The sequence below is a fragment of the Neodiprion pinetum genome, chromosome 6, assembly GCF_021155775.2.
Source record: "Neodiprion pinetum isolate iyNeoPine1 chromosome 6, iyNeoPine1.2, whole genome shotgun sequence".
In the NCBI taxonomy this organism is placed as follows: Eukaryota; Metazoa; Arthropoda; class Insecta; order Hymenoptera; family Diprionidae; genus Neodiprion; species Neodiprion pinetum.
In genome coordinates, this window is record NC_060237.1 from 9,992,484 (window position 1) to 10,005,979 (window position 13,496).

Here is a 13,496-nt window from a genome sequence, read left to right on the forward strand (position 1 = left end):
ACGTACGCGTGCATGCATACATTAGTACATACATACATACGTACATTCATGTATGACGGTACGAGTTTTTATTCTTATTTTTGTCTTTATGTGGTTACAGCTCTTTAGAACGTGCGCAAAATGATGGAAATGCATAATTAAAACGAAAGAAAGTGTGCATTAAACACGCAAAAACCAGTTGCAGCTGATACTGCATAACGATTATTAGTAAATATTTATTATATTCGCGTATTTAAGTGGAAATTTTAAAACTCAATCTCTCTATCCAAGTTTATATTATAAATTATATAGGTATATAGAACGTATATTGTGCTTGTTGATAATTATTATCATACGTTATTACACGTTCAACGTATATATTAATATATTCATCTCGTCGTCGTTGTTGATAATAATAATATTAATAATAATAATAACAACAACAACAACAACAACAACAACAACAACAACAACAACAATAATAACAATAACAAAACTGTTAATAAAAATAATAATAAGAATTATAACAACGAGAATTGATAGGAAAAAAAAATTGTAACAACGAATCGTGTAATCGTATTTGTCAGTGACGAAGGTGAAATGAAAAAAAAATGAGGAGGTGAAATGATAAAAAGTCAACGATAGTGAATTACATTGTGCATTATATATTGATGGTAATTACACATCTGTCGTAAATTATTTACGAAATATGATCAAGTTATACCAAAGAGTGTCAAGTTGTACGTGGTGATACAACATCATTATCATCCTGTGCTTATACATGTATGTATATTACATGTATACATAAATATAGATTTATACATATATATATTATATTATATATATACATATATACGTGTGACAGTGCGTGATTAGTGTTTTCCCGATGACACGACCTTCTTCTTTAAACCAGGATTATACATTGCATACTTGGATAATACTCATCGCTTGACTGTCGTATCCCGTTGTCGCGAGGCTGTATTAGACAGTTGCGCTGACTTTTCGGTAAGTCTTTTAATATTTTTACGAAAGTTGTTTCTTACCCGCAGTTGTGTGTTGGTTATTTCAGATTTTACCTTTACGCGCACTGTTGGAAGAAAAAAATGAACAAGTAGGATTTAGTCCAGTTACAATGAAACGATACAAATTTCAAGTACAGATGTAACACGGTGATGTAATATCTTGAATGAATTTTTTTTTTACCCCTTACTCCGTGGTTGAAATCCGTGGTAAATAATCTCATTTCAATATTTCAATTCAATTGCTGGTTTTGTCTTTCGTTTTGAACGTGTTTAAAATTATAATGTATTTAATAATTAGACGATGATGTTACAGATTCTTAAGAAAAAAAAAAAAAAAAAAAAAAAACAACGAAAATCGCTCGTTTGAAATACACAGCTATTAATAAGAGTTTCACCTAAATCAATATTAATCGTTACTCGTGTATATAATGTGACTGTAACATCGCGCTGTGCGTAATCGTTATCGGCGATAAATCGATAGGCGATTTCGATATCTACCTGTCGTCGGTCTTCCTCTTCCATCGACGAGGACGCGAGTGACGTCAGGCATTCGGGTCAACGGGCCAGAGGTTACAACCGTTGTGTTTTATCATCTTTGCAGAAAGCAGCGAGTGTCTTGCCATTAATGCCCCCCTCCAATTCGCATATCCCTGACTTATCTATCGTTTTCGCTCACCGCCCGCCAGCCGTCTATCTCAACTTATACGCTGTGCAGAGCTGACGTTACGTAACGCTGACATACAGCAGTCTACCAACCGGCAAATATACATACGTGACTGGAAGCCCGTCGCGGCTCCGCCCGTGAATATTTTCAAACGATCCTTACGGCGAATTCTATTAGACACAGCCGTCGTATGCTTTCGCGGACTTTTTCGTAGAGTTCGTCGAGACGTTGAAACTTATTCGACGTTCACTTTTCTCCATCTCTAGGTGTGTTTAGTCAGCGTTCTCGTACGAGTGTTTGATTCCCCTGTCAACTGGCCAACAAATATCGTTATAACTTCGAAACTATTTAACCGATTGTAACCGTGTATGTAGCCTAAATTTTTTCCAGACGTTGCAGCTGTCCGTAGGAAAATAAAAAAGAATCTAATTCGATTTGGTAGTTTGAGAGTTATAAGCGAACGTACGGGCAGGTAGACAGACGGAGAGACTTTCGGTTTTATATGTAATACACATGTGTGTATTATATATAGACGTGTTAACGCGTCTAATCGTAAGCCAAGATTTCTTTTGAAAATGGCTGCTCGCGATCAGCCGCGATGAACGACGGGTGGATCGTACATGCAGATCGGTGACGCGGATCATACGGATGCGCAGTAGTTTGACGATGAGCGGTGATTGTACTTTGCAGAGAAGTCGGAGCGTCGCGTCGCGTTTCCTACTTTTGGTTGTTCGTTCAAGGTTCGCAATTCCACAGATGCGTACGGCATACGCGGATTTGGAGAATCGACGCGATTAACGGATTGTTTATGTGCGGTCAGGATTTTTAATTCGATTTTACTTCGAATCGGTGCTGCGTTTTTTCAAAAATTGATTTATTTCATTTTATTTGCAAGAAGAAAAAACAAAAATCGTCGAGAGTCGGACAGTCGCGTTTGTCGGCAAATATGAGAGCCTGTATGTTTCTGAGTAAATGTAAAAATTCACATCCGTTAACTTGTTTGGTTTAACGGAGATTATGTGCTCTGTTGTTTATAAAATCTTTTTTTTTAATTATTTTTTTTTTTTGCAAGCGTGTAAAGCGAAGCGCACGAATTCGCCAAAGTTAGTTCGGTAACGCGAAATCGAGTTGGTGAAGTTATTGAAAATTTTTATTTTTGTTATAATTAGACTTCACTTTTAAATTCTCGCCTCTGTGTATTTAATAATAGTATGCAACGTATAAGTATTTCGATTTTTTCTTTCTTTAACGGAAATACAAGCATCGCAAAAGTCGTGGTTTCAAAAGAATGGAAACGTCGTATCGGGATTGGTAATTATTATTGCAATGTTAGTACGTTGTTTCGCATGATTGAGATCGGCGGATGGTGAAAAAAAAAAACAGATTGACGAATCCAATATTCTACGCTCGTGGAATAATTCCGCGAACCAGTTTCAGCATGAGTAACGTAACGCTAGATATTGGCGATGGAAATTTTATTTCTTCCTCACACCGTCGTCCTCGACATATCGCCTTAAAGAGTTACTCCGTTTCCGGTCTGTGACTCACGTTCTTTTTTACATTGTATGTCTACATGTTTCGCAATAATCGGGGAATTCCCATAGATTTTTCAAAGAAATTCTTCGTATTTTTCTGATTCATATTTATGTACGTTGCGTAATTGATGTACGAGGCAATGCAGACGGATTAATGCATGCTTAAATATAGGAAATCTGTGAAAGTCTATGTTTTCCCCCGAAATCAACGGCGTTACGCCCATTAAATAAGTATAACGTAAGAATTGAAAAGAGGAAGAAAATAAGTGTAGGTAGAAACAGAAAAATCGCATGCTTTTTTCCTAAACATATTTTACGGCTTACATTTGCAGAGCAATAAATTTTGCGGTAGTGTCAAGTTCACGTGTTATAATCAGCAGCTACGCAAGAGCATACGTGCGACGTTATCGTATAGGTAGTATAATTTTTCTTAATTGGTAGAACGTTGATAAAATTTTATCTCTTATTTGTTACGGTCGGAAAAAAGCAACCGGCGAAGATTGGATAAGAAGGGGAAAAAAGATTCTGTGACAACTCGCTACTTGTAGCTAGGCTAGCACAAGCTGCATGTGTCTTCGTTGTCCCTGAGAGATCCCGCGGGATAGTCTTTGGGACGATGACTTCGTCTCACGATATTCAGGCGCAAGCTGTGTGCAAACTGGTTTCAAGTAATTTCGCGTTTAAAAGTTACCGCAACGTTCAGATTTTTTTTTTTTTTTTTTTTAAACTCACCGATATGTGTCACGGCATCAACGTCCTCTGGGACTGTCTCGAGTCTGGAAATTTGAAACGATTACCAATTGTTGTTACGAAAAATTCTCAACAGTTGGATCAATAATAATTTTTCCCACTGTTGCAGATTTGAGTAAAATCTTGACGATCTTAATTTTTCCACCGTATTTTTCTCCTTCTATTTGTCGCGGAGCACGATATAAAATGGAATTTAATTCAGGGGTGGGGTGAGAAAACAATTTACGATTTGCCGATTTTCATAAATTATTTATACTTCCTTCAGTTACAGATACAACAACTAACCGTATTGTATAAACGTATATACATGTATAAACGACTGGTATTATTGTACCACGTTAGAATGAGTTCAATGTCTCCCATGCAGGCACGTGTATGAATAACGTGAAAAGAGAGACTGACTTTATTCCTTACCATACCTATAAGCGTGATGAACCAGCGCTACGCTACTCCGCGTTACGCATTCGAAATAAGATAAGGAGGAAGAGAAAAAAGGAGATTGAGGAAAACGGAAAGCGATTTTCTCCGAGCCAGCGTTAAGTATGATTTATTAAGGGTCGTGCAGGGCGGCGTCGCGGCGTTATATATATACATATATATGTGTGTGTATATATGTACCTATCGAATAGTATACGTATACATATATATGTATGTGTAACAGATGAGTATGGAAAGAAGGAGGGACGAATCGACATCCCTTTTGTGATTCTATAACTTCGCTTGGAATACTATCGATCCTCTTTATCCCCCGTGTTTCCAACTCTGTATATAGATTATATATGTACATACATATACGCCGCGCAAACAGTAGGAGAAAAACACCGCGCTAACTCGTCCCTTTTCAGCTCAATCCTCTCTCATCCCTTTGTCAGCTATTACATACGCAATTATAAGTAATCAAACTTTTATAACTGTGTGAATATTGCACAGGTGTCATCAGGTATTATACCTGATGCATTTTCCACCCACGTCTACAGCTACATACTTAGGTGTTATTTATAATAATACACGAATTATATCGTATAAGATCGTTTAAACTTCCCGCGCTTGTATACAATTATACATACTGTTGTTTATCTCAAGGTGCCGTTTGTGCCGCATGTGTGTATACGATTATTGAACGAATCTCTTGTAGATTTTTTATTATAAATTTTACGAAACTTTATCGTCGTTGTATAACGATCCGAAAATTCAACTCTCCTCTTCGTTTTCCAATCGCGTATCGTCTTCCACTAACGCCGATTCGACACGCGTTAATTAACAACGCACTTCGAACGTGACCGATGCGATAAGAGTCGAGCCTGTCCCGGATCGGCCTACGGATAGAATAACGTTGTTGCTTCTATCGCGTATTATAACTTTGACAGGGCAACGACCAACGATACCCATTATGGGTCGTCTGTCCGTGCACAGAGACTAGGTTTTATCTGTTATACAATGTGTCATAAATACTCTTCGTAAAAATAAAGCAGTTCCGTTGCGTATAACATCGCTGCACCTTGGATCGATTGGAAGAGAAAGAAAAAAGAATGTATCCTCTTTTTATTTATCACGTCGCCTACTTTGTTAGAAACTATTGACATTTTCGCGGTAAACATTAACGCGCGATTGATATATACTTGAGAAATATTTCAGTTTCGCAATGTTATTGATGCGGTTCGATTACGTTATTCAGTATATATTATACGATGCAAGCTGTGATTTCGGAGAAGCTAATCGTCAAGCTCAAAGCACGAGTGCTTCTTTGTTCCACATACTCGACGAGCACTGTGTTCAATAATAATTACTGCTCAGAACAATGTGTCGATATGATAATTCTGCGAATTTGTTGAAGACAGCAAATGTAATATGAACCGTTCGCGTTTCGTTATTTTTTCTTCTGGAAGTTTTTAGCTCTTCTGTATCGCGTAACACGCGATATACGATTAAATTAGTCCGGGTGTTTTTTTTTTTTTTTTTTGCTTTTGCCTACTCCGTACATATGTACGTTTTCATTTCTTGTTTTTAATTACCATTCGACTCGAATCGGTTATATAAATTTCTCGGACGAGAAGAATAAAAATTTGTGAATCACGAACTGCAGGCGCAGATCGTGTCCAGCAAGCGACGCGACTGAAGTCGGTGACTTGATGTAATTTTACAGGTTTGATAAAAAAATGGCTATTTTGTTACTTCGGTATTATCCCAGTGTTAAATTAGGACGATGTACGGAGTTTGTTGTGATCCTGCATCACTGGATATCTCTGGAATAACCAACTCGTCAATCAAATTCATAGTTACAACTGCATTACGAACTTGAATCTTGCAACATGTGACCCCACAGATATGAGTTCGATAACGAGTCTAATTGCAAGAGTATAATAAAAGTTGTTGTTACGAGTTGGTTGGTTGCCTGTTGCTACGCTACATCCGAGAGCCTGAATAATATCGGTGGTAATTTCCGTTGATATCGACTACAAAACAATATTGAATCAGGCCGAAGTTTGGAACGTCGTTGTAACGATCCGTCTTTGGAGAAAGTCGTAATTTTGCTACTTTAAGATTATTTGAAATTAGTAAACCGTCGACACGGAATCAACAAACTCAGATTTTGTAAATTCAATTTCTTCAGGTAATCCAAAGGTGCAAAATAGTAATTTTTGTTTCAACGTTTCGATATATCATCGTCACTTCATATTCGAACACTACCAGCACCTGCGCCGATGAACATAGATTTGCGAAATTGGCGTCTAACAGAAGACTCCGCGGGTAGGCGCGCGTATTTCACCCATAATGCATTAGTCGTCGTTACGCATGGCGCAGGGAAGGTTAAGGACGAGGAGGAAACGGTTCAACCTTCGAGATGTGAAAATAGCTCGGGCAGTCGCCGCTACGACACGAATCGCACCTTCACCCCGATGCTATATGGCGGTGCTTCGACTACGGGCAAGGGTGTCGTAGTGGTTTAGTAACTCGAGGCGATTCAATAACTGCCGGACGCCCTCCTCCAACCTTCTCGAACGAGTCAATAGACGCTAGCCGCCGTACGCTGTTGATGCCTTGACGATGATTATGATAATTATCGCGATGGTTATGATAACGACGAGTTACGCGCGCGATTACGATTTGTTACAACGGAACCGGCTGATATGTATTACGTGTATACGTTGGACTGGTTTGTTCAACTTTTTTATTTTTTATTTATTTTTTTTACTTATTCTTCTCACGTGCCCTTTGAAAAGATAGTTTTTAGCCTGAAACGAAGCCTCGTGAAACCGGAACGCGGTTGCGAGTCAGCCGGTTTGAATTTTTCATTAACTCTAAACCGAAATATCTCGAAAATTGTACAAGTTTGGATGCTGTTTTTGGTTTTATTTTGTAGATGATTATATTTTTTATAAAAAAGGTCGAGATGTATGTAGTTTGTTGTGTTATATGTTAGTTTTATTTTCACTCTAGTTCGCACCTGTTGACTCGCGATGTATACTTCATGTTCGTATTGCACGTATACGTATAATAATTGTATACTAAGCTAGTTTAAAAAATAAAAATTTCGCATGTATCATAAGCGCAATACATTTTGGTGGTTTATAATTGTGCGATCAAATTATCGTCTCAAGTCGTCGTCACTTAGTGTCGTCAAGTACGACAAATTCCTAATACGTTGTTTACCTGAGTGAGAAATTTTTGTCTCATCGAGTTGTAATACGACTTTAGACTTTATCCATCTATCGTATAGAACCTGTTTGATCAAAGATGATACAGGTTTTCAATTCAATAAAAAGTCTTGTTCAGTTTATCGTACAGTCGCACAACTTGGGTATCTTTTTTCTCCTCTCCGTCTCTGTCATTGAAGAATGTATATATATATAATATGTATAATAATTCCATATTCTACTCAATTATCACTTTGATATATTATATTAACACGGAGGTGTGATATCCCGATACATTGAGAAACGAATACAGCGTATGTACAGGAGGTATATGTATGAAACTTATTTTTAGCACTCGTTAATCAATTATTTTTCTTCGTCTTACTTCATCGTCCAAACTTGGACTATATATTTTTACCCTATATCGTGGCAGACGACAATTGCCGATTGAAATTGATGCAGCGACGACGGTCGGCTTACGTGCCTTTTTTTTACAAGATCGACGGTAGTAGTATGGATGAAAAGTAGCCAGAAACAGAAAAAGGAACAGTAACAACGGAACCTAACATATTTCATAACTTGCGAAACTTTCGAACATCCCTACGTAACGACAGTTCCTTTGTACACGCGGTGTATTAAACATGAAACTTAAAAACCGTATTATGAACATTGACTGCTGATTTTCATGTCATTTATTACACGTGTATACAGGTATATACCTATATATCGAGTTGCGTAACATTGCGCATTATGATTGAAAATCTTTTTCTTTTGTTTATTGTACGCGCATTTTCAATTATTGTCAAAATATAATCACTTGCATGCGTTAGTAATATCGTACACAGACGTCATAAACGTCATATATCATCGTTGTTACGGAAAAGGTACGATGATTCATTCGGATTCTACTGCGACTGAACATTTTATTCCGAGAGTTTTACAATTATCCGCAAAAGTGAGAGAAACGGGAAGAAAACAAAGTCCTATAAAAAAAAAAAATAAAAATAAAAAAACGTGTTGAAAACGAAAAAAAATTGTTACACGGATAAGTAAAACGCATGGAATCCGTTAACCGCGTATTCATTGTTGTGAAAAAGATTATGTGAATGTCTGACTGAACGAGAAGCAGCGAACCAGTAAATTGTTATGACGGAGTAAAACAAAGGAAAGAAGAATTGAGAGGAGGCGAGATAATTGGACGAAAAACGTGAGCCGTCGTTCCGTTATGTCGGACGATGAATGCAAAACTTGTTATTATATGCATACGTAATATATGTATGTATGTATGCGTTTTATACTATTTACGTCGGAGTTATTGTCATGACATCGCAACTTCTACGCAGCTGCAATAGTAAAAGTCGCGACGAAATTTCAAAGAACTCATCAATGGAATTAAAAAATTAAAAAAATACAATCAGCGAGTTTTGTGTTTGTTGCGCGAGTGTCACATATGGGGAAATCCCTGGAGGAGATGCTGATGACGTTTAAGTTGCAATGTATGTTGTATATTTGTTTATCGAGGAACGAATATCGGGGATCCAGGCTTCTTCGACGTTGCTGCGAAGATGTTATGTAGGCCAGGGTAGGCGAGTGACGACGACGATGACACGGGTCTTATTTTCGCCATAGCATATACTGTACATACATACATAAATGAATACTCGTTACTCAACATACATTTTATAATCCTTCGTTAGATATTAATCGAAATTATTCCCTCGTACAGAGGAGAGTTTTTTTTTTTCTTTAATCTTTTTATTTCTCTATAACCGGTCGTCGTTAGTTGCTTTCGTACAAAGTCCCTAATCGTACTAAAAAACAGTATTATCATTTTCGTTTACCAACTTCCTTGTATCGACGCTGCAAACCCGGCGTGCTTTGAGTATTTTTATTTACTTTTTTTTTTATTTATATCGTTTATATAGCAAAATCAAGGAAACGCAGCGATAATAAAAAGTCTGCTTGGATATATACGTACGTATACGTAAGATGACTATTCGTTATAAAGTATAAAATTGTCCGAATGATAGTTGATTAATTGCTTCACTCATTACCCGTATCCTTGAGTATTCGAATTACATGTGCAGACGTGCTGATTCAATGACGAGTTATTTACAAATCTCGAGAATGAATCGAGAGCTATGCGCACGGAGTGAATAAAAAGAGTAGGTTTTACTCAAAACTGTAGGTAAAGGAGGACACGTCACGTTTATTGGGAAAATTTACTTCTTAAAATGCAGAATTTACTCTAGAAAGAGTGAAATCCGCTGTGTGCAGTGTAAAATCTGCTACATTTATAGTAAAAAGTATAGTTAGCATACTGCAGTTGTGAGCAAAATCTGTTCTTTTTCCTACTCTCCCTGTGCGTATAAATAATAAGATTTAAACGTGTAATGAGAGAAAAAAAAACGAAAAAGAATTTTCTAGTATAATTTATAAATATCTGTCAATACTTGATACAATAACAAGGAAAATGCTTCGAGATAATTGCAGTGGCGATACGTGGAAATACATGAAAATAAAAAGAATCATTAAACAAAAAGCGAACAAATAGGAACAAAGAACAACAACACGCAATAGTGCTTGATTTTCATTTGCCGGTGTAAGCGTAAAGCTATTTTACCGAGCGGTTGAGTTCATTCATTGATACATTCTTCGATCTCTTGCACGTGGCTGCTGCATACGTATTGTATTATAGACACTTGCCTATTCATAGGTAACCACAAGTAGGTATCAAGTGTTGGGTACACACGTCAATTCTATACGTAACATGGTATACGCCGCTCGTACTCACTGCTTTACGCGAAATAACATCGTCAGCTTCTCGAATTGAATCTGAAGCGATTCTGAATAAAAATGCCTGCAAACTCTTTTAGTTTTAGAAAAGAAAAATTTTCAATTCCTTGCGCAATGGAAACGCAAAATGAGAAAGTACGTGTTTATATGTTTTTAAATTAAATTCGTTTTCTAATTTTTGACGCTTTTAATTTATGAAGATTATGTCGTGACGTCGATTTGCTCGCGCTCTGTTTATGAATCCAAATTTTTTTTTGTCACATGTTTTATCCTGTATCTAATTTTTTTTTTGTTTCCAATTCCTTATTGCAAACGTAGAAAATACTATTATGCAATAACAATTGATAGCATTACATTTTTTTAACATTCAAGTAGGTTTGATAGTTGACTGAAAAATTGCTTACAACCTATTAAATGTCCAACGGTTAGTATATTTCAATCAATTGATGCGTTATAAGTATACGTTATTATATTGCAAACACAACAGCTGTGTGTCAAGAAGATTATCATGTACACCAAAAAACCGATTATATTCTCCACCGCGTGTGATGAGTAGGTAACTGAATTTCTGCGCATCGCTGATATCGGTGCTAAAAATAATCGAGATAACGCATACATGTATGTATAATATATGTACACACATACATTTTATATGCACTTTAACGATACGATAAAACTGTTGCAAGCAAGGTATGGAAAAAAACTTGCATTTTTTAAGGTAAACGTTATTTTGTTTGGGACAAGGTCAGCTGACCAATGAGTATCTCTTGATCCAAAATAAAAAAAAACAACAAAAAAAGAAAACACCTTATTTTGTCTGGAGTACCGTTATTCGTAATACGATTTCGTCTGGTTTGTTCGGCGTCATCGTTAAGTTAAAGTAAGAAAGATGGATATGGAAAAGAAAAGGAGTAAAAAATTCGTTGAAATAAGGTGTTGAAATTCGCGGTACGTGTATTTTTCAAACGATAAATATAAACTCTTGTTGCGCTAATTTATCGCAGATCAAATGCGAATGAGACGAAATCTTATTTTAAATTACACACCATACGTAGATGACTGATATTTGTGATGTATACTAAAAACTCTCTGCAGTTATAAATAATCACGTCAAACGTTACAAAACGTCGCTGCTAACTAATTCATATCGCACCGAATATTACGCGAGCAAAATAAAAAGTCGTAATTTGATTCGCCTTCAACGCTTCAAACTTCCTGTGTCTTAATTTTGTCACATTTATCGGTAAACGAAATACATATTTAGGAGTAGAATGTAATAGTGGTAATTTTGCGCATATTTACACACGAGTGTAATCTGTGGATGAGTTTTATTTTTTTTCTTCATTATTCGTTAGCAGGATTTACAGTTACATTGGATAATTTTTCTACAGTATTGCAACGTTTGCACTTTTGTTTTTATATTTATCTTCGGATTAAACAGAGACGATACAATGAATAAAAAAAACACTTCAGGAATACGTGAATCTTACATGCAATTTGTCAGTGCCTTGTATCTAATTTCCAGTCCTTTAAGGATAATGGTTAAGTCACTTCTTACCGACCGCGTCAAGTGTCGGTAAGTCTGCAGTCGGTAACTACCGATTATAAGTATTATCAACTTATAACTTTGCAACTATAATTTTCAGCGCGTTCGTATATTTGAGGAAATAAGTTAGTCTTTGACGAACGTTTGAACTGCCGTACCAGTGTCGTCGGTTGCCTGTGGAAACACTTCCCAGGTACTTTCCAAAAGTATGAAATTCCAAACGTCTGGCGGATCCTATCGTCAAATACTTTCAGCTGTTACACAGATTTTTTTCTTCGGTCATAGTTTTCATTTTTAACATTTATAAAATTTAAAGCAACAGGCGATAAACAGCACGACGCGTCATCGATACAGTTTTTCATCCTTGTTTATAAACGTTTTAAGACAAATTCTCAGCTTCAAAACATTCGCCAAAGTTTATTTACACGTACGCGATAACAACCGTTAAACTATTCTTGCCACTATTTTGCTTCGGATGAATCAATGCTCGATACATGTATTATTTTTTATCGCATACGGTAACAATTGTTGCAGCCGAAGCGAAATCGCAAGCGTGCGAGCGGCGGCCATACTGAGATGTTACGGTATGACATAACCTTCAAATACAACGATTGAGGCTGAAATTCTCCTCAATCACCGACCCCGAGTGTACGTTGCTTATTGTTAGGTATGCCTCCGAGTTTATTCCCCCCCCTTCTCCTTAGGTTCGACGCTATACAAGAAGGCCGGCCGGATTGCTCGCCTCGGCCGACGTCGCGTCACGTCTCGTCGCCGTCGTTCCACTTAACCTGGTTGTACCGCCGGCTGCGGGTTTTGCCGCTCGTGACGTCACGGCATCCTCGATTACGTCGAAATATCGACGCCACGCGATAAGCCGCCGCTGTGTACGTACGGGAACTTCATGCACGCCTATCGTGGTGCGCTTACAGCTCTCGACATATCGTATTTGAATATACAATTACTTGCGCACGTTGGTGTTAACAAGAATCTGTAAATATGTACAAGCAAGGATATTGTTAGATTTATAACGTTGTATCTTGTTCGTTGTCGTATTGAAATTACATTTGAATTTGAGAGAAAAGAATATATATACGAAGATGAAACATAACATTTACACTGTATCAATTATGCAATTTCACTTGGGCCAGATTTATATGATATGATAAGCTGAAGTTGTATAGTTGTTGTAGAACTGTAGGAATTTATTAACTTGGAATATCGACCAGTGAGTAATTTCATTAATACAGTTTTTCACTGCTGCGCTGTAAGAAATTATCATGGATTCGGTTGAATTAAGAGGATGTGCTGTAATCAGTCTTCACCGAATGAGTAAAATGTCACTCATTATTCGATGATAATGAGATAAGATAATTCGAATATTTGTATTCGACTTCGCATGACTGCAGCGCTTATTTTAACACCAGTGACGCGTAGGTTCGATATTAGTCGAAATAAGTGACATTTAACGTAATCGGTAAAAATTTACGGTAGCATCATCTTGATATATCAATTTTAAAACTGATGTATAAAATATTAAGGGAGGGGATCTTTGTTTAGAAGGTTCAAAAA

At 36.9% G+C, this 13,496-nt stretch overlaps 1 protein-coding gene across 7 annotated transcripts in view; it reads left to right on the forward strand.

Moving 5' to 3' along the window:
- The window catches only part of lilli (AF4/FMR2 family member lilliputian), a 203,226-nt gene that overhangs the window by 79,637 nt on the left and 110,093 nt on the right, over positions 1-13,496 (forward strand). The window contains exon 2 of one of the 7 annotated variants that reach the window (XM_046632600.2): positions 523-984. The exons of 3 other annotated variants lie outside the window; for them this stretch is intronic. Coding sequence is in view for 1 of the 4 variants with exons in the window: in XM_046632598.2 (XP_046488554.1) it covers positions 2,954-2,976 (23 nt within the window). In the remaining 3 variants the exon portion in view is untranslated. Of the gene's footprint in view, positions 1-433; positions 985-2,938; positions 2,977-13,496 lie in introns of those variants that run through there. 3 more of the 7 variants (XM_046632601.2, XM_069136833.1, XM_046632598.2) reach the window with 3 other exon arrangements.